Here is a 21,613-nt window from a genome sequence, read left to right on the forward strand (position 1 = left end):
TCGCAAGTCTGAAAGAATTTAATGTGTCGAAAGTAGATCGCAGATCATGCCACTTATGTGGCAACACTGTATGCTAGTATGCAAAAGTGGGAAATAAATATATTATTTTTGGTAATAAGCCTTTAAGCAAATAAATTACAATAACCATTAGGGAATCATTGAAAAGTCAGTGCAATTATACAGCATGAAAGACAACTTTTACGAAGCATTTCAACTCACAATCATATTTTTGTTTTTACGTTTTTTAATACACACATAAACGTTTATTTACGAATGCGAAAATAATCCTCTGGGTCCATAAAATACAAGTTTTTCGGAAAATGTGACTCGTGATAATTTCCAGTTTGGCAAAACTTGATTCGACTTGCCAACAGGAAGAGATGTTATATAAAATTAGCTATCGGAAGTATTTTGGGCTGTATCTTTAACCAACAACCGATGACAGTTAAGTTTTGTAAAAGCGGAAATAAGTTTCCTGAACAAAGAGTAAAATTCCATGGTTAATCTTTTTTCGCCATTAATGAATATAAATACAGATCCTATAATTAATGCACATGTAGAAATTATAGACATTTATTTTCTTTAAGCAGCCTATACTAAGCTATTAAACTCATTATGTAATTATTTTTCATTTTTTCAAATGCATATTTCCTACATTCATTCCTATTCCATCCTATTCTATTTCATCCGATCTTGAATAGTAAGATTTCCCTTTCTAATCCAATTATTAAACATTCATATTATGTTTATTTCAAATTCGCTTTAAATTCCCTCCATCCACATTTATATTCCACGAAATATATTTGATTGAAACTCTTTTCAATTTTCCTCATCACATTCAATCTTGCAGCTCTATCACAATCTATCAAAAACCTGTCAAACTTATTCAGTATTTAATGATCAATAATCCTTCTCTTTTTTCCTATCCTTGTTTACTTAATATTCATTAATTCATTTGTATTTCTTTTTTAATACCTCTAATTTATATTTTCCCTCCGATCCTGCCACAATCCTATAACAACTTTATGCTTACTTATATTTAATTTCCCTCCGATCCTGCAGCACTGTCACAATCCTAAAGCAATCTATATATCATATTATTATTAAATATTTTTGGTTTCCTTCTTAGTTTTTCCAATTCATGCTTACTTATATTTAATTCCTATCCGATCTTGCAGCACTGCCACAAGCAGTTAAACCAAGTGTACAATATAATTGATCCCTTCTAATTTTCTCTTATCCGTGCTTACTTTATTGCTTTACTTACGTTTCCATCCGATGTTGAAGTACTGCCTGAAGTAGCCTATATTTTATAAATATGTATATATATATATATATATCTATATATTTCTAATTTATATTTCCGATCCGATCTTGCAGCACTGTCACAAATACCTGGCGCTGCGCGACGAGGTCTACTGCCAGCTGATGAAGCAGACGACGGCGAACCGCTCCCCGTGTCCGGACAGCTCGCAGCGGGCGTGGCGCCTGCTGAGCATCCTGGCGGCGTACTTCGGCTGCTCGGACGCACTGCGTCCCTACCTGATGGAGCACCTGACCTCGGCGGCCTCCGACCGCCGGCGCTCCTGCCACGGAACCGCGGCCGTCTGCCTCACGAACCTGCGCAAGACGGCCCGCTGCGGCGGTCGGAAGAACGTGCCCAGCGTGGAGGAGGTGACGGCGGTGTCCGCCGGCAGGTCGGCCCGTCGCCAGATCTACCGACTGCCCGGCGGGGCGGAGCGGGTGGTGAACACCCGCTGCTCCACCGTGGTGGCCGACGTGATCGCCGAGTTGTGCGCCCTCTTGGGCGTGGAATCGGAGGCGGAGCAGCAGGAGTTCTCGCTGTACTGCATCGTCCAGGGAGACGCCTTCACCATGCCGCTGGCCGCCGACGAGTACATCCTGGACGTGACCACGGAGCTGCTCAAGTCCGGGCAGCCCTTCTACCTGATCTTCTGCCGGTCCGTCTGGCACTTCGCCTTGAAGAGGGAGCCCGCTCCGATGCCCCTGTACGTGGAGGTGCTCTTCAACCAGGTGGCGCCCGACTACCTGGAGGGCCTGCTCCTGGAGCTGCCCGGGAACGGGGTGCCCGTGCCCGAGATGGTACGCGACATGGCCCGCATCGCCGCCCTGCTCCACCGCGCCGCGGATCTGAGCCACGTGCCGGCGATGAAGGAGATCAAGTTCCTGCTGCCCAAGCCGGCGCTGGGCATCCGCGAGATCCGCCCCGCCCAGTGGGTGGGCCTCGTCCAGTCGGCCTGGCCCCAGGTGGCCGGCCTGAGTCCCGGCCAGGTGAAGGCCCAGTTCCTCAACGTGCTGGCCGCCTGGCCGCTCTTCGGCAGCAGCTTCTTTGCGGTGAAGCGCATCTGGGCGGAGGAGGCGCCCCACGTGGAGGACAACCACAGTCCCATGTGGCGGGACCTCATCCTGGCCCTCAATCGTCGCGGCGTCCTCTTCCTGGACCCCAACACACACGAGACCCTGCAGCACTGGAGCTTCATGGAGGTGATCTCTACGAGAAAGGTAACCCCATATACTCCTTCTCCTGGTTTTCCGATCTAAAGTGGCTTCTGGTCTCCATACAGGTTCGCTCCGAGGATGGTGCTCTCTTCCTGGACATGAAGGTGGGCAACCTGATGCAGCAGCGCGTCATCCGCGTCCAAACGGAGCAGGCGCACGAGATCTCGCGCCTGGTGCGCCAGTACATCACCATGGCCCAGATCAGTCAGCGGGACAAGCGGGAGCTCAACTAGTTGCTCGATTGCTTAACTTCCCGCTCACAAGAATCATCTTATTCGTATCCGATATCGTATTGAGTTACCCCCCGTATCTCCACACACACGCACACACACACACAAACATTTTTTTGTCGTTTTTTTTAAGTCGCGAGTACTAGTTACAGATATATATTATATTTATTGGCGCCCATATGCAAGATACATATGCCTGTTTAGATACTAATGTTGTGCTGGTTTATATATCCTCCCAATCCCCGATTCCCTTCTTTTCACCCGACTTGGTGGCGCTACGATGGCCATATAGTAGACCCCCTCGATTCCCTAGATCCCCTCGATTCCTAGGCTTAAGCGAACCAAGTGCAATCCGAGTGCAGGATTGGTCCCCTCCTCGTTTCAACGATCCAACGACTTCGTTTAGCACTTAAGATTAGCAAACTTTATTATTATCATTATTTTATTTGATTTTTTTTTGACATTTGTTAAATCGAAAATTGCCTAGCGTAATCCCTAAAATAATCATAAATAAATACAATTTATATATGTATATCTATCGCAAAAGTCGGCCTTCTTCATGGGTGGACTATACTAGTATATGTAGAAAAAAAACATTTAATCCGATTGAAGTGGATTAGGTAACTATATAATATTTGGTATGAGTTGATCGCTGTCATCCTCCTCGTCGTCCTCGTCCTCGTCCTCATCCTCATCGTACTCCCCGTCCTCGTCATCCTCATCGTCCTCGTCCTCCTCCTCCTCCTCCTCTTCCTCTCCATTTGGCTTATCCTTGTCACGGATGCCCACCGATGTTGCTGTTGCTGCTGTTGGTGTTGCTGCAGTTGCCACATTTGCTGTTGCTGTTGCTGTTGCAGCTGTTGCCAAAGTTACTATTGTTTGCTCCTGGCTAGCGAGTGGTGTGGGGGGGGCGTGGCAGAGGTCCTGCCGCACTTGTTGCATTTCCCCCAGTGGGCGGGGGAGTCCTTCTGCCCCGCGGTTGTTGCTGCGGTGGCGGGAATCGGTGCAAGTGGTGGCGCAACGGCGCTTAACGCTTCATTAGTCGCATTGTGGCTGCCAGCTCCAGTTGCCGTCGTCGTTGTCCTTGTGGCGATGCTGCTGGGGGGTAGTACTCCTACTCCTCCTCCTCCTGCTGCTGCTCCTCCTCCTCCTCCTGCTGCTGCTCCTCCTGTGGTTGCCACCGATGCGGTGCCATTTGTCCGGCGCTCCGGCTCGTTACCCGCTGGCAACTTTTCCGTCCTTCTGTCATCGCTCACACCTGTGCCGAGGTCCTGCTCCTGCTCCTGCTCCCTTTCCTGGTCGAGATCCAGTTGCACCAGCTGCTGAGTGGCGGTGGTGGGTGGCGTGATGCGCGGTGGCGCCACCGAGGTCAGCAGGAAGTCATCGCGTATCTCGCAGTTCTTGCCCAGAAAGCCCTGGCGGCACTGGCACCGGAAGCTCCCATCCTCGCGGCTCAGCGACGTGCACTTGCCCTCGTTCTCGCACGTCTCCGGGTTCTCCTCGCAGTAGGTGAGTTCTGTGGGTCAACGCGGTCAGTTCCCGCGGGCAGTGGCACATTTCGTGGAGGCAATCGATGTGGGAATGGGAAAGGGATTTTGGATTGGGGATGGGGATAGCATACTCACTCTCGTCGCAGAGCATTCCTCCCCAGCCGGGATGGCAGTTGCACTCCCACGGCGCCTCGCAATCCCCGTTGGCGCATCCAGGATAGGGAAAGCACTTGTCGCACTGGCTGCCCGTCCAGCCCACCTTGCAGCTGGAAAAGCCAATCGAGGGTGACCGTCGGAGGGGCAGGGATTGGGCGAATCGAAGGGGTTAGCTTGATTAATACGGCTCGAGTGAAAAGCCATGTGGGGGGAGTTTGGCTCTTTAAAGCAAAGGTTCGGAAATGCAGGAGTATTATCTAATGCAAAGTATTCACTATATTTAAACTGACTAACTCAATTCGCAAGTGTTAATTTAATTAATTCATCTTACTAAACCAATTAAATTTAATGAATAGTTAAGTGAAATTTAGTCATACAGCAGCTTAGCTGTCCAAAAGGATATAAATTAATACACATTAATATATTTAATTTTTGTGGTTTTTAAAAAGAAATTGATCTTGAACATTCCTATTTGTGAACTGTCACTTTAAGAATAGCGAATTATATTTCTTGTTCAAAAGCTTAAATCTAAAACGCATAAAGAAAAAAATCTTTTAAAATAAATCAAAATTTGTGTACACTGTTTAAATATTTTTTAAATTGTTTCTGATTGTATTTCCGCCACAGAAACAACTAACACATTAATTCGGTCTCCTAAAATTGACTTTGTTTCAAATAAAACTTTCTCCTGCACATTTAAAACTGGCACTCCAAAAATCATTTCCGCACCTCCTAAATTGGATAAACTATTGAATTGAAATCCCTGGAAGGGGTTGGGAATTGGCTGCACCTGTCAACCCTTTCCGCTGATTGGGCTTCCTACTCACCGGCACTCGCCTGGCTTGCGGCAATATCCGTGCTGCTTGCTGCAGTCAGGATCGCAGATTGCTGCGGAAGAGGAAGGAAGGAGGAAGGCAGGGGGATTAATGGGGGTGCTGGTTCGGGGGAGAAGGGGCAGGACTCACGTGTCTGGCAGAGGAGACCCGTGTAGCCGGGAAGGCAGAGGCACTCGAGCGGCTTGTTGCACGTTCCGTGCTGGCAGCCCGGCATCGTGGCACATTCGGAGCAGGTGCGTCCGGCGTACCCAATGCGGCAGCGGCACTCCCCTGGAGCCTCGCAGTATCCGCGCGTGCTGTGGCATCCACTCCGGCAACTGGCTGCGAATCAAAGGAATCATGAGGTTATAGGGATGCCTCAAGTTGGGTAACCTGACTGCAGGAGGAATAATCACTTCCCCAAATCAATGTGCAAATCCTTGGTAGAAATCTAGACTTTAATTAATTTGTATGCCATTTATTTTAATATTTTTGTGTAATTTTTGCTTTTAAATGTTTTCTTCTCTCAAAACTGCATTCTAACATTCTGATTACTTTTGTAAATTAAAGTTTTTAATAGAAAGAAATCTTTTTTTAGAGCTTGTATTACTTCTAATATAACAGCTTTTAAATTATACTATTTAATATAATAATATATTTAATATAATAATTAATTGAATGTTGAAATTGAGTTGAAGTGTTGAAAAATGGTTATTGATTTTTGATTTTGACTGTTTTCTTCTCCATAAAATGCATTTTAACATTCTGATTACTTTTGTAAATGAATGTTTTTAATAAAACAAAATCATATTTTCAGAGATTGTGAATATGAATTCTAATCAATTTTTTCCTGCGAGGAACTTACATCCGTGCAGACAAGTTCTGCGTTGAGTAATATTAATACTTTCCTTTTTTTTTTTGTCAAAATTCGACCTAACAAGTACTGATTTCGATCCGAATAAGAATCAATTTTAATCAATTTCTTCCTGGAAGTGACTTACGTTCCGTGCAGAAGAGTCCTGCCCAGCCGGGCTTGCAGATGCACTCGAAGGGCTTGGTGCAGCCGCCGTGTTGGCAGCCGGGGAGCGGGATGCACTTGTCGCAGAGTTCGCCGCTGTATCCGATGCGACACCTGCACTCGCCGGGTCTCTGGCAGTAGCCTGTGGAGTGAGCAGAGAGTCAGCGGGTCAGCGGGTCAGCGGGTCAGAGGTCACGAGGGGGCAACCTTGGAGGTCAATCATACCGTTCATGGGATCACAACCCCGGCGGCACATGGGAACCTGGCAGAGGTCGCCCTGCCATCCAGGAAGGCACTTGAAGTCGCCCTTTTCATCGCAGACGTAGTGGGCATTCTGCTTCTGCTTCTGCGACTTCTCACAGGCCTACGATTCAGCAAAGCCTAGTTACTATGTACTTCCAACTGGGAATGGCCACTGGCACTTACTCGTTGCTTCCACAGGGGAATATTCGAATTGCTGCTCTGACGCGCCTCAAAGTTTCGCCTGAATCCATTGCTGTCCTCCACTTCGAAAGCAGTGATCGCAAAAACAAGGAGAAACGCTGCCTTCTTGTCCCACAACATCCTTTTTACGATTTAGAACTATGTAAGCTATCCAATAACACTCTCTATAAAGTCAAAATAAATTTAAATTAAAGTAAATAAATAAAAAAAAAAAAAAAAAAGTAAAAAAAAAATAACACCAAAACAAGAAGCTTATTTTATTTTGATTTCGATATTCTGTAGAAATTGTTGATCTACCAAACAAAATTATATGCGGACTTGTTTTGTTGATCAGATTTTGAAAGAGTCTCTATCTACTTTATTTAAAATAAACTCAAACTGCATTTAAGCTAAAAATAATTGGACTCATTTGGACTTTTCACTTTTAACGATCCAAAAATGCTCTAAGCTTTATGTTTACACCACAAGCTTCATTTAAGTCGTTTCTGACGACCTTTCCTAAGAAGTTGGCTACGTAGTGGAGAGACTTTCAGCCCGAATACGGAAGACAAAAGTGAGGCTACAGCAACTGTATTGACGTATTGGATTATCGGCTCTAACGAAAAGTGCTTTCGTTTGGCCAAACTTAGACCGTTAAAAGAAATCGATGGCTGTCGCGTCACAATTAACATGTTCGAAGACAACTTTCTTCGCGGCCAAAAGAACGGGAGCCACACGGCCAACTGAGAACGGATGGATCGTGATGAATCACCCAACAATCCGAAGAAACCAGTAAAATGCAAATCGAGAATCGTGAATCGAGAATTACTAACGGTCCGTCTCGGTCTGCGATCGCTGTGGGACTAATCAAGTAGCCGCCTCGTCTGCCACTGCCACTTCAACTTCAACTTGCACAGTCACTTCAACTTCCATTTGCCTCTGGCCAATTCTCGGCTCTTTCTCCAAGCTAGTCTCTCCGTCTGCTGTCTGCTGTCTACTGTCTGCTGTCTACTGTCTTCTGTCCACAGTCTTTCTTCTGGCCTTCACCGTGAACTCGCCGCCGAGAGGCAAAGTGAGAGAAAGAGCGCTTGGCACCTGAAAACGGCCGCTAATTGGGTCAACCGGTGGCTTTAAAACAGCTGAGAGTTGGCCCAAGCACAGTGGGTCCAAATGCAAATTTAACAATGGAAAAAATTTTATTTAAAAAAACATCAATTTGTGGTTAACTAACAAATTAATCTATATTTAGTTCAAATTTAAAAAAATTAGAAGAGTGCAATATACCTTTTTTTAAACCACCTTATAAAATTAATACAAATTCTTCTTATATTTAATGGTTTTGAAAATGTTGAAATTCTTTTAAATCGCTTCTTACCATTAAATGGGAGTTATTCATGTTTTGTTTTCTTTTAGCTGTTCTATCTATAAGATTATTCAAGATTATAGAATAAGACTCCGTTTTCTATCAAAAGTTATATTATTATTTGAAAGATTCCTCTGGAATTGAAGATACCTACTACGTTAACATTTGGCTGTGTGTAAAAATATACGATTATCTATATTTTCTCAACATAAAACCAATCATCCATGGAGCCTCTTATTTTGTTGTTTTTCTTACCAGAAACTTAGGGCCACAAATCACTGTGCCTCATGCACCAAATAGTCGCCAAGCAAGTTGCAGTTAGACCAGGATTGTTCGTAGTGCTAGATTGGGAAATTTAAAGACCCCCGAACACGAAACTAGAATGGGTTACTTTAAAATTATACTTGTTCTTTATTGAATGATCTCATTATTGGTTTAATTATAATTTTAATAATTACTTTCGACATTCGTGTGTACCTAAAATCCAGATTAATGCTAAGATCCAAGCGTTAATTCCGACTCCAGAAGTTTGTCCGCCAGTTTGGGAACTGAAATTCAATTTTCCACCTGACAATCCAGACATTGAGTATGTGTGTGTGTATGTTCGTGCGTTTGTGTGTTTGTGTGTGTGTGTGTGGCAAGTCGGGGAACTAACGATTAGACAGATACACCCATGCACATCCATATATATAGGTTCTTTCACTACGCAGCCCGACTCCAAACTCACTGACTGATGTTATGCGGTATTTGATGACTTAGTCTCTAGTTTCTAGTATTATCCGATCCAAATGAGCGTCCTTATCGACCCCCAGCATTATAGAGTTGTCGGTTGGGTCGGGGCCCTTATGCTTACTCGCGAGGGTTTCCTAAACTACTTAGAGAAAAGCTCTCCGAGGAATGTCGATACCAAATGTGTCGAGTTGCTTTCTGTATGGGAATGTGGAACAAAGTTGCCTCCTATGGGATATATCGTATACGGATCATACTTTCAAGTTAAAAAGATGAGTCAGTGTTCAATGGAACAAAGGAAAAAAATATTAAAAGCCAGCTAAATATCCCAAATATTATTATATAAATATTGGAAAATATTCTTATAATCATTTAAAACTGTAAAGATTTTAGGAGGAATTTGACTTAGAAGGTGTTTAGAGGTACAATACTTTGAAATATGCCATGGGCAAATGCAATTGAAGTTATTTCGAGTCACCTTTGCTAATTCAATATTTATTTCATAGGTGAAGAAAAACTGTATTACTTTTCCACCTCTTAGAGGTTTATATCATTCCATTTTCGAATGCGATTCATGGAGTACATATGTAATTCGAATATTTAAGAAATCCCTAAATCTTGAATTGAGTAAACTTAAAGGTTCCTTAGTGTCCCAATTGTCTATAGCAACTCTGTCTGGCAGTCCTCCATATGCCACATTCCTCCTGCTTTCCACTGGCAGTGTGACCTTATCCCTCGGATCGCTCCTCTAGCTAGTTGGAAAAAAAAAAAACACTGACCTAACACACTGGCTACGATCTGCTTAATCCACTGGCTTAATCCTTAAACGCTTACATACGACGGGGTACTTGTTTTTGGGCCGGAAGTGAAGGGTTCGGTTTGGTTTGGGGTTCGGGGTTCGGGGTTCGGGGGGCGGGGGGCGGTGGATTTGCGGGCGTGGGTGATATGATATGATATGATGAGAGGGCGGGGCGGTGAGGGGGGCGGGGCCGTACACCATAGCCTACACGCGAAGGGAGGGGGAGAAAAAAAAATGATCACCGATGGCGACGGCGACGGCGACGCCTTAGACGAAGATAAACTGGGCGTGGCTGCACTTCTTGGGCGGTCCGACGGTCAGGCGGAGCCACTTGCCGCGGCACGACGGCGCCGGCAGCGCGCTCCAGCGTGTCGTGCGTCCGGCCAGCCCCTCCCCCGGCAGTGGTAGGTGGGAGCCAGCGTTGGCGGGGGCGTGGCCGGCACGGCGCTGCGCCTTCCGGCGTTGCGTCCTCTGTGCTGCAACTGCGACTGCAACTGCATCTGCTGCTGCTGCTGCTGCTGCTGCTGCTGCATCTGCCGCTGGTGGCGGTAGTCGGCGGAGCTCTCGTTGCTCTCGTTGTCCGTGTCCAAGTTGTTCGACAGCTCGTCCTGCTCCTCCTCCTCCTGCTCCTGCTCCTGCTGCTGCTGCTCCTCCTCCTCCTGCTCCTCCTCCGCCTCCGCCTCCGTCTCCTCGTCGCTGCCGCTGCTGTTCTGCCGCCGCTCCTCATCCAGCTCCTCCGCCCGCTGCCCAAAGGCCACCAGAGTGGTGGCCGCTGTGGTGGAGCTCGGGGTCGTCCTGGCCGTGGTGGAGCTGCCGGCGGTGTCCTGGACCAACGCCTCCAGGTCGCAGCGCACCGTTATGCGATCGCCTGCAGGAGAAGCAAATGCAATTGGGTTTATTTTAAAGCCATTGCAAGTTAACAATATTATAAAACGCTTTGCATTTTCAATTGAGTCACGGCACACAAAGAATGCCGTCGGTTTGCATTTTAATCAACATGAAAATACTTTTCATTGAAAATAAAACATTGAGGATTTTGTAGTGGTTTTTTAACATTCAAAGTTGTATGAAAGAATTTGAATATTCATGGATGGTATTGAAAATAAAATTGTACGTAAAATCAAGAGGAAACAAGTTGAGTTCCTCGAATATCAGTTAGCCGTAACTCAGTTGAACAACTTCAATATTTATCACTATAAGTTCCATCCCATCCGACAAAAACATTATGAAAAGTAGGCGTAGGAGAAATATTTCACAGCCCGTTTAGCTCCACACAGCACAACGAGCAGTATCGGCTTGGTTTTCAAACAGTCAACAACATACCTAAAATTCCTTTTCTATCGAAACAAACAGATTTTGTAAATTTTTCAAAATAGTTAGTACTTTTTTGTAAAATGTGGTCCTGCCGTATTGTGAACAAGTCTTACAGCGAGCGGTTTCCTCTCACTGAAGCCGAAAAGCGGAAATCCGCGATGATCCTCCAATGGGTGAACGGGTTGCTCGGGGAGGACCTCAAGCTCATCATTCAGCTCTCCTTGGGAGATTTCTACTGCAGGCTCGTGGACTTGTTTTTCGATGGAGTCGTGCCACTCGAAAGATTCAAACCTCACACCGATTTCCGAGAAAACTTATACCACTTGCAGGCCGCTTTAGAAGTACTGCAGATCCCTCTCAATGTTCCAGTAAAAGATATCTGTAGGCTAGACTTTCGGGCCGGCTTTGACTTCGCCTGTGAGTTCTACGATACCTTCGCGGACATCAGTGAAAACTATATTAGACGTCGGAACAACACCAATCATTCTGTCGAACCATTTATGGGCGAGCTTGGTTTCGAGATCCCGTCTGGCAGTGGTAATTCAGGAGTCGAAGAGCACCGGACTGCCGAAGGGAATGCGATCGTGACGATGGAGCAACCAGAGGAAAGCGAAGAGGATGAAGACGTCGCCTCATCTAAGCACCAGCTTTCGGTTCACGACGGTTATAAGATCCAAACTGGGAGTGAAGCCTCAGAAGTCGAAATGAAAAGCACTGAGGAGGATCCCCTCGAGGTGCAACGGTCTGCCGAAGGGAATGAGATCGTGACTATGGAGTAACCAAAAGGTTGCGAAGAAGACATCGCCTCATCTTACCAGAAGCTTTCGGTTCATGAGTGAAGCCTCAGAAGTCAAAAGGGACGATATCGTGATGACGGATCTCATCCAAGTTAAAAATTCAGGCATTTTTGACCGATGATAATGAAAATCAAATAAGAGCACCATTTTGATTTAAATAAAAGCAAGAATCAACGAAATTTGCAAATTCCTTTGTCTCATTATTTTGGTGGGCGAAATAAAAGTAGTATTAGTTATTACCATAATAAAAAACTTCGACTGGCCAAAGACGCCACGAGCTCATCTTGCGACAGTGATTAACGAGCCAAATGAGTGCCGCAACCGCAGGATTTTTTTAATTATCTAATTAGTCTTATTTGTAAAGCTTCAACGTAGCTCTGAATAAATAATTTAGCACTATTTTTGGGTTAAATAATAGGAAAAATATGCTTACATACATTAATTAAAAAAGAAATAAGAAAAAAGAATGATATCGCAAGTAATTCTTTACAACTGATGCATAATTCAATATATGAGTAACACGTTTAAAAAGTACATACATACATATATTAAAAGAAGAAGAATTGTTTGTAAATAAGAATTTATTATATATCATACTAATACTAGATCAAAAGCTTGTTCCAAAATACATTAGGTTCTAGATTGACTATCAATTAAGCCAATTTTAAAAGAATGTTAAATTAAAAATTTGGTACGACTTATTAAAAAGTACAAAATTTTTGAATAGGGCAAAAAATCTCAAATCTGGCGGAATATCTCTAAGATTTGGTCATGGGAACAGAACAGATTCCTGGATTCCAATGAGGGATCGGTTCAGTTCAGTAATGGAGGTTCAGGTGGCGGTCAGTAGGGCATCGACCGGCTGATCAGCTGGGTGCGGATGGCGTGGCTGAGGGCCTCCAGCTCGGCCACGTCCATCCCGTGGATGAGGCACAAGGAGGCGCGGAGCAGGTTGCCGTTCATCAGGGGGCCTCGCCAATCCGCGCCACAATCTCTGCAGCAGGAGCAGATGGATGGCGATGGGGAGGTGTTGGGGACAGACGACAGTGGCCCACTAACCCCCGCCATGTTCATGTGCTCGGTTGTCCGGAGCAGCGACTCGTAGTTGTCCTGGCGACGATAAAGCATCGGATTCTGTTGAACCGGAGACGGATAGCTAAGCGGAATGTGAGGTGGGGTGGGGGATCGCTGCTGTAGACCAGGAACGGCATCGCCGCTGGCATTTCGGGCCCCCGACCATGGTAGCTCCTGGTTTCCAGTTCCGTTCTCGCGGTTATCCCGTTCCCTCTCTTGCTTCGTCTCCCGCTCCCGCTCCTGTTCCCTCAGTCTGTTCTGCATCATCTCTTTCTCCCGTTCCCGCTCTCTCTCCCTCTCCCGCTCTCTTTCTTCCTCTTGCCTCTTCCGCTCCTGTTCTCGCTGCCTGTCCCACAGTCGCTCCTTCTCAAGTTCGCGCTCCCTCTCCCTCTCCGCCTTCTGCCTCTCCTGTTGCTCCTTTCCCTTGGAAGAGCCGCCTGTCGCTTGCTCCACGGAGGAGTGAGTTTGAGGAGGAGGAGGAGCAGTCTTCCCTGGCGGAGCGCTTCGCAGGGCGGCCTGCAGCTCCTGGTCGCCGACATCGACATCGTCCAGCCTGCGCAGCTGGGGCAGCTTGCGGAGCACGCAGGCGCGGTAGTTGCTGCCGGCGGCCTCGGCGCACGGGTTGCCTTGCAGCCAGAGGAGGCTGAGGTCTGGGGCGTTGGCCAGGTGGTCGAGCTCGTCGAAGCTCGCGATCTCGTTGGAGCGCAGGTAGACCTCCTGCAGGCGGGTGCAGTTCTGCAGGGCGCTCAGCGAGCTGATCTTGTTCTTGCTCAGCGAGAGGACCTCCAGGCGCGGCATCCCCAGGCAGATGGAGATGTCCTGCAGCTCGGCACCCCACACGTTCAGCTTTGTCACGCTGCGGTAGTCCGAGCACCTCGCCTTGGCCTCCACCAGACGCTCCGTCAATCGGTTCATCATCGCGACGCACGTGGAAATTACGGATTATGGATTACGGATTACGGATTACGGATTACGGATTACAATTACAAATAACGGATCGCGGATCGTAAAACGCGGATCTCGGAACACTAAGTGACTGAGCTGACTGAGCCTGAACTCGCGACTCCACTGTCAATATTTTGGGATGAAATGTGTACTTAATTTGCCTGAATTCGCGTTATTGTATTTAATAAATCACAACACAACAAATTTTCTCGAAAAAAAACTAGAAATTGGTATGAGATTTCGATGTGCTTTCTCGGAGTGTTAGGTTTGTACTGAGGCTATGGGAATCCACTTTTAAAGTTCAATAACCACAAAGTTCCAAGCCTATTTTGCTTCAAGAATTTTCATTGTGAGAGGCTTGTTAAAACAACAACAAGTGTGCCATAATTGTAATTAGTAATTACTACGCGGATATAATTTTCTAAAAAAAAAAATAAATTGATAAATTGTTATTATTAATTTAATATTAATTGATTTTTTTTTGATAAAAACAAGAAATAACGTTTTAGTTGAGTGCCACGAATATATCTGTCTATAGAATTGTGCGCGCCCCCAAGGCTGGTGGGTGTAAAAGTGGGCGTGTTGAGTTTTGAAAAACGGCAATCGCTGCGTATTTGTAACCTGAGTTTAAATCATCAAACAAAACTCAAAATTTGTAATCCAAATATTGTAGCTCTTATAACTCTCAACGTTCATACGGAGGGATAGACGGACATGCCTAGATGGACTCACCTGATCCTGATCAGGAATGTATAAACAGTACGCGGCTACAAGTGCAAGTTTTATACTCCTCAACGATTACACTTAACGAGTAAAAGGTATAAATATTTTCTTACTACCATTTGAGACATATGTGATGTTCCTCTAAGCTTCTTTCATTATTCGAAATATATTTTCAAATTGTAAATATGTTTTTAAAGGCATTTCCTTGCGATTTTTAAAATTATTTAATTACAGTATATTTAAATTATTTACAGTATATGTAAATAGTCGTCATGGGGAACAAGTACATCAAGCAAAATCTTTTAAAAAGTAGGCGTAGGAAAAATATTTCACAGCCAGTTCAGCAGCACCACACAGCTCTACAGTCAGTAATAAATCAGTTGTGGAACAGTTATAATCAAATTTTATTTATTTTATTTTATTGTGTAAAGTGTAAGGCATCATCGTGAGGATTACTGGGCTCTTCAATAAAAGACCATTAGAACATAAAAACAAAAAGGTGTGCTTAATATATTGGGGCGTTTCAGGAATTTAAATTATGGTTGCATATTTAATTGATTAATAGCAAGAGTCAATGGAATTCGCAACTTCATTCGGCTAACTTGAAGATTTCGATGTTGATTATTAATTGGGTTCTGTTGTTTGATCAATTGAATTCACGTTTTTTATTTGTTTTATTTGAAAGAGTTAACTCACCTTCCAGCATGAGATTATAAGGAGGCAGCTTATGGCAGGCTTTCGATGCTTTGATTACTTCGAATTCCACGCAGTAGCTGAAAGACAACCGAAATAGCAAATAGTGTTAGTTATAGTTTTCTCAACATGTCCTAATGTGTTAGTTTAATGGTTCAGTTAAAAGAAATAGATGTGTTCTAGTCCTATTAGGTTAATTTGAATGACCCCTTGGTTCATAAATTTAATTTCATACATAATTGGTTATTAAATTTTGTAGGTCCAACGATTGCAAATCTGTCTGAGGACTTGAAAGCCCCGCTCGCCTGAATTCGACTGTCGACGACTGAATGTTCGCTTAATTAATAATCCATCGCCATAATTTCCATCCTCGGCAGGACACTCGACACTCGACACTCGACGCTCGTTCACCCATTCAGATGGCGATTCATTCGTCCGTTCGGCCGTTCATTGATTATGCATGTCCTTCGGCGACGCCTCATTAGAGTGCCAAAGGATCTGTCTGGCCATTGAGATGTTAAATATTATAATTATTGCGATTCAGCTCCTTCGGCGGGGAAATTCAAGGATTCGAGGATGCGAGTGGGGGAGGGGGAACCTGATTTGTGCAATTGTGCGGAGCGGAGGAGCAGTTTGAGCGAGCGACTTCAAAGGAGCAGGAAATGCGAATTGTCTATTAAGCCTAACAATTTCCGCTTCCGCTGGGCAAAAGGCGAAAAAAGAGGAGGAAGAAGGAGGCGAAAGCAAATCGAACTGACATTTTGCTGCGGCTGTGTCTGGGTGTGTGTGTGTGTGTGTGTGTGTGTGTGAGTTTGCGTGTGTGATTCGAGAGTGTGTCTGTGTGTGTGTCTGACAGCTGTCAAGGTGTTGACATCGGAAATTGCGTAGGAAATTTCAAAAGTGCCTGACATTTCGGGCATTTTTGAGCGCAATCCCCGCACCGGAAAGCCGGGCCACTTAGCCAAAAAAAAAAAAAGAAAAGCAGAAGGGGCTTTTAGCCAAAAAGGGAAAGCCGTGAGTATTGCAATAGAAGCCAGCGAACCTGGATTCGATGATGAAGGCAAATTAGCCAGGATGCAGCGGAAATTGAAATTGGCGTCGCACTTAGACCGCAAAAAAAAAAAGAAAAACCTATTCCCCAGACTCCACAGAATAACAAGTCATAAATAAGGGGAATTATTATTAAAGGGGAGTCGCCATTCGCCAGTCGCCAGTTGCTGGTTGAGATTTAGAGGAGCACAGGGGGGCCAGGAGAGGGGAGGAGCAGCTGACAGCTTAATTAAGTCGCGGCAAAACCAAAGACCGAAGACCGAAGACCGAAGACCTCAGAGCGAAGGACCCTCTGCGCCGAGGCAATAAAGGTAAATTGAAAAAATTAATGTAAATAAACAGGCGCAGACGCCGCGCCGAGTAATAAAAATAAACAAGGCAATGCACAAAACTCGAGGACCAAAACATAATTAAAGACAAGCAATGTGCGGCCTTTTCCAACCGGGTATTTGTCTGGCCAGGAAGCACCAAAAAAACCAAGACGAAGAAGAGCAGGAGGAGGAGGAGGAGCAGGAGCAGCAGGAGCAGCAGGAGGAGCACTTGGCGGAGTCCTTGGCCGGCGATCATAAAATAAAAAGCAATTGTTATGCTTGGCTTGCGGTGAACGGAGGAGAATAGTCGGCATTTCCTTTCGGCCTTCAAGTGGCAACATAGCTGCTCTAAGCTGAAATTTGTGAAAAAATAGGGCCCACTGATTTATTGCAAAATGAAACATGAAAATGATAAACGGAAAAAGGGAAAATTCGAGTGGGAATGGGCAGCTGGGTTTTTAATTCATTAACTGATTACGGAGGTGAATTGCACACAAATCAAAAGAGCCCCTACATCATCACTTATTTAAAATAAATGTTGAAATGTTATAATCAATTAGGAGTCACACATCAAACCGAATATTAAATGCAAGCCTAATGGGCCTAATCAAAAAGCGGAGAAGAATGAATTGAGTTCAACGCTGTTTTCCTGCCGAACTTCGTTTAAAATTCACCATTAACCAGTTTGTTTTTAATGGGCCATGAACTTTATATGCGGCACTCAAGCGAAATTGAATCTAATTCATCATTTTAAGCACTCATCTTGCATAAGCAAAACTAAATGCTAATTAGGAGCACAAAGTGTGGGCTCATTTGAAGGAAACTTTAGGCCTTCAATATTTGCACATGAATGTCTGCTTGACTCGGCAAATCCACCCTGGATTAACAAAATAAATATGTTTATTTTGTATGTGTGAAAATTAAAGGCTCTGCGGCAGGTTGCACGCAAATTGAAGGCTTAGCCAAAATATACGACGCACATATTTCGCTCTGAATAAAAATACCTACGAATTTATTTCAGAGTAGCAAGCAAATTCCGAACCCAATTAGAAGGCCCATAAAGTGGAAAGGGCGGAAAGGGGTTTCAAAAGCAGTGATGAGCTCAGCTTATCCTTTGTAAGCAAAAATGTTTGCCGGCTCCTAAATATTTCACAAAATATTATTTTATTCTGTAGCAGAAAACGAGGAATATTCTGTTAATTCATGAAACATAATGAATTCTAAGGGGTTGACCATCCCAAGAAAATGTGCAATGCCAACGGCTTGTATTTTATGAATATCAAACTTAAGCAAACATTTGTGGAAAAATACCTTAAATTATTAGTTTACTGCATTGTTTAAATTTTTGTTGTTTGTTTTAAAAATGATGCAAGCTTCAGAGAACCACAATTTCAACAGTAAGTAAATATTTTCAGCATAGTTATATTAAATATTAATAATTTCAACGCCATAGATTTATTCCACCTTTTTAATGAATAACAAAACTAACAAAATCATATTTTGATGTGTGTTAAAATGCTCTTTCTTGCGGTAAAATTCGTTGGTAAATATTATATATTAACCATGAATTAAGCTGACAATATAATTTGTATTATATTTTAGCCATCAAATTTGAATTGATTTATTGTTTTAATTCCTTCTCACTTTATTGTGTAACCAAAATTATGAACAATCAATTAGTTCTGTAGGCAAATGATTAAGAGCCAATTGCCCAAAAACTGGATTTGGGAAAACAAAGGATCCGATTTTCATGAAATTCAATTAAATTATTTATTTACATAAAATTAATGAAAAAATACCTTAAGGGGTTGCAAGTTCGGATCTTGTAGCCACCCTCTAGCATTTCTGTGCGCCTGGTATTTCGTTTTCCAATTTGCCAATTCGTTGTGTTCCATCGAATGATTGGATTTCAGATACCAGGCGCACATAATCCGCAGAAGGTTGGAACTGGTAAATTAGAGTTTACTAATTTCGATATCCACCTGCTAGGCGTTTACGAGTATGTTCGACTCGTGTCTTAAATGTAAAATCTACCCAATGTGGTAATTTCTTGCGAAATGTGGTCACTACTCCTTTGGTTTTGGTTGTTTTGCATTAAATTTTTAGAATTTGTGCCACCAGGCGAACATTATTTAAAGTAGGTCGGACAGACGGACAGACGGACAGACGTACAGACGTTTTCTGTTTCTACTCGTGATGCTGATCAAGAATATATATACTTTATGGGGTCTGAGGTGTCTCCTTCACTGCGTTGCAAGCTTCTGACTGAAATAATGATACCCTCTGCTAGGGTATACAAGCTGTGAAACACACGATTCGGCACGCCGCAAAGTTCTCAATTTCCGCTCAGATTAGGAAGGACTCGAGATATTTTTCTTCCGCTAAATGGCAGGACACAAAGTCGACTTCCGCCGAATTAGGGTCACCGGCAATGGCAGCCACTGACCACAATGGATCAACTTCTGCCGGCCAGCAAATTGTGGCCAAAACATTAACATACAACATACACTCAACTCTGAAATTTTACCCCACCCCCTCCTCCACCTGTTTTGGTTGGTTGCCCTCCGCCCGGAAAAGTCATTTTCTTGTCAAATATTTTGCCACTTCAAAGGCCGACAACTGTCAACAGCAACAACAACAGCAGTAAAAACAACAACAACAACAGCAGTTACAACAAGAGGCATACAGGCACTTAAAAAAGTATTTGCACTTGCTTATATGAAGGGCAAACAAAAGCGGCGACGAGATGAAGTGAGCGCCGCTCCAGCTGCGCTAAAAATAATTGCTCGACAAAGTTGCCTCACAGCTGGATGGCCACACGATGTCCCGCTGCCACGCCCCTTTGTCCATCTACCACCGCCTCCCCGCCCCTTTACGCCTGCTTTTTATTTGCCTACCACCGATGCCGGAAACGAAAACGATGGCGACGCCGAGGGACCGGGCGACATTGCAATTTGGACAGGATCCAACACTGAGAGAAAATCACTGCAATTTGCAGGGTATACTTTTTCCCAGCCCTTTGTTGTTAGGTTTCGAATGCTTAAATACAATTCCTGAGTTGCTTCACCCAACCGAATTTTGTGATTTGCTTTAATCTTCAAATACGTTGCATTTTATTTTGGCACCACTAAACTTTAGAAAAACAATTTCTTCTGAATTTTCAATATTTTTTTAAATTCCAATGAGAACTTGCACCCTCTTTATCTCAGTGCATCCTTCGAGCAACAGGCGGCTGGCGAGGAGTTCGTCGGGACCGAAGGCAAGGGACTTCTTGGACTTGGACTTGGAATTGGTGCTGGTCTTGGTCTTGGTTTTGGCATCGGTCTTCGGTCTTCGGTCGTCGGTCGTCGGTTGTCGGTCTTCTGCCAGAAAGGAAGCACTTTGCGGCGCTTGAGTGAGTCGCCTCCAAAGGGAAATGTAAAAGCGATTCCGCTGGACGTTCGCTGTCCTTGTTGTCGGCCTTATCCATCTCCTGGCATCCCAGACAGCCAGCTTCCAGTAGCCCACCCACTTCCCTCAACGCTTTTCCTGCTTTTTAATGATGATTGAGCGGCGGAGAGAAAGCGGCTCGGAAAACCTTGTTGCATACTTAGTCAATGCAAAAGCTGATTTGCCGCGAAAAGGGGCAGGGTAAAGGAGGGGGAGCGGGGGTAAGGGGGGGAGGGGGGCGTGGCCGGGGGATTACTGTGACAGTTTCGCATCGCTGGCCACCGCGAGGAAAAGCTTTGTGCAAATAGAGCTGCCGGCATGTAGATTAGACTGAAAGATTTCCCCCTTTCCATCCTGCTCCTCCCTTTTCTTTTTGGCCAAATAATTGATATGGAAGGAAAGTGTCGGCGGTGCAGAGGTGATTGCTTCCTTTGCCATTCGCCTTCCGATTAAAAATAGAAAATATGCCACAAAGGCGGAGGAGAGTTGTGGGTGACTGATTATAATGAGGACAGGGCAAGGCAGATTAATCAACGTGTTACAGGTATTCCGTTTCCACATTTCGGAGTTGCGTGTCTTGGATATGCATTTCAATTCGAAAGGGGGAAATATTTATGAGCTACCCAGAGATACGCTGATGTTTTTCCTGCACTCTCGCCATTATTTGTCTAGGACCGAGTAAAAGCCCTCGCTGCGAGGCCCTTAAAGTGGCAAACGGTATGTCCTTGCCGGGGAAGCTCGTTCAAATAGCTCGCTGAATGGGAATTTTTCCATTTAGCCATTTCATTTGGCCTCTTTCAGATGCTTAGCCTTGTGCCGGAATCTTGGGCTCGGCAGCTGCCCGCCATTAAGTGCATAATTCAATTTGTAAAGCCGCCGACTTTGAGTGCCCCTAAAAGTATGCAAAGCAGCCGCAGACGGACAAACAGAAGTCTTCTGCTGCTTCGTCCTTTGCAAAAGCCGCCTGCATAGATCAGAAGGGAGCTGTATTCTATATATACATATATACATTTATATATGTGTATGTATATTTGTGTAATGAAAATAAAGCAGCGGCTTTAACGCATTTTTATGGCCCTTATTCCGCTGTCAACCGTATGCAAGCCGTTACAGAGGTAAAAAAAAAAAAACAAAAAACAGAAACAGAAACAAAAACAGAAGCAGAGTGCGCGATAAATGCGAATGTGCTCCCAAGAATCCTTGGGATCCGGGATTTGGAGGCCAGGACGAATCCAGCGCACCTGCCTTATGCAAATTAGGTTCCAGGGAATGAGGGGTTTTCCCAGGGGGTGGAAAAGGGGGGAGGGAATGGGAGGGGGTCCCCTGGAATCGTAAAATCTGTCAATTCGCAGACTCATTGTCTTCAATTTCCAGGGGCTAACAATCAAGAGGGCTCCTTTTTTTTTGGAGCGAAACGCGGGCAGAATGGGGCCCAATTTAACCTGACTTTTGTGCTGTAAATTAAATTATATATTCATATATGTATGGAAGTATTTCCATTCGGATGGCAGCCTAATTTTAACTTTATAATTAAGAGTCAATTGCTCAAGTTCATTTTCACAGGGCAATTTTTTGTTGTGTTGGCACTTTTAAATAGTTTTTGTGTCTCAGTTATTTACCCTTAAGCATATATTCAAAACAAATATCGTATGTTCATGTTGTCTCCTTCGAATTGAAAAATATTTTTGAACATCTATTTTATCAAATCACAATCTACCCCAAGGACTCAGTTCC

At 44.4% G+C, this 21,613-nt stretch overlaps 3 protein-coding genes across 7 annotated transcripts in view; 1 reads left to right on the plus strand and 2 right to left on the minus strand.

The window, feature by feature from the left end:
* LOC108091187 (unconventional myosin-XV) overlaps positions 1 to 3,296 on the plus strand; it is a 39,147-nt gene extending 35,851 nt beyond the window's left edge. For all 5 annotated transcript variants that reach the window (XM_017190264.2, XM_017190260.2, XM_017190261.2 and 2 more), the window contains 2 exons: positions 1,381 to 2,523; positions 2,586 to 3,296. In XM_017190264.2, coding sequence (XP_017045753.1) covers positions 1,381 to 2,523; positions 2,586 to 2,753 — 1,311 coding nt within the window. In that variant the 3' untranslated portion in view covers positions 2,754 to 3,296. The remainder of the gene's footprint in view (positions 1 to 1,380; positions 2,524 to 2,585) is intronic.
* A 74-nt stretch (positions 3,297 to 3,370) lies between these two features.
* LOC108091188 (fibrillin-1) lies at positions 3,371 to 7,663 on the minus strand. Its single transcript, XM_017190265.2, is given in 10 exon segments — positions 3,371 to 3,659; positions 3,661 to 3,723; positions 3,725 to 4,266; positions 4,376 to 4,506; positions 5,224 to 5,284; positions 5,362 to 5,553; positions 6,213 to 6,371; positions 6,455 to 6,593; positions 6,656 to 6,837; positions 7,486 to 7,663. Coding segments are annotated over 9 exon segments (1,710 nt in total). The 5' UTR covers positions 6,794 to 6,837; positions 7,486 to 7,663; the 3' UTR covers positions 3,371 to 3,374.
* Positions 7,664 to 9,721: 2,058 nt separating this feature from the next.
* The window catches only part of LOC108091233, a 101,746-nt gene continuing 89,854 nt past the window's right edge, over positions 9,722 to 21,613 (minus strand). Inside the window, 3 exon segments of the mRNA XM_017190340.2 lie at positions 9,722 to 9,941; positions 9,944 to 10,411; positions 15,093 to 15,169. Coding sequence (XP_017045829.2) covers positions 9,811 to 9,941; positions 9,944 to 10,411; positions 15,093 to 15,169 — 676 coding nt within the window. The 3' untranslated portion in view covers positions 9,722 to 9,810.

Source organism: Drosophila ficusphila, unplaced genomic scaffold (genome assembly GCF_018152265.1).
Source record: "Drosophila ficusphila isolate 14025-0441.05 unplaced genomic scaffold, ASM1815226v1 contig_198, whole genome shotgun sequence".
Taxonomy (NCBI): Eukaryota; Metazoa; Arthropoda; class Insecta; order Diptera; family Drosophilidae; genus Drosophila; species Drosophila ficusphila.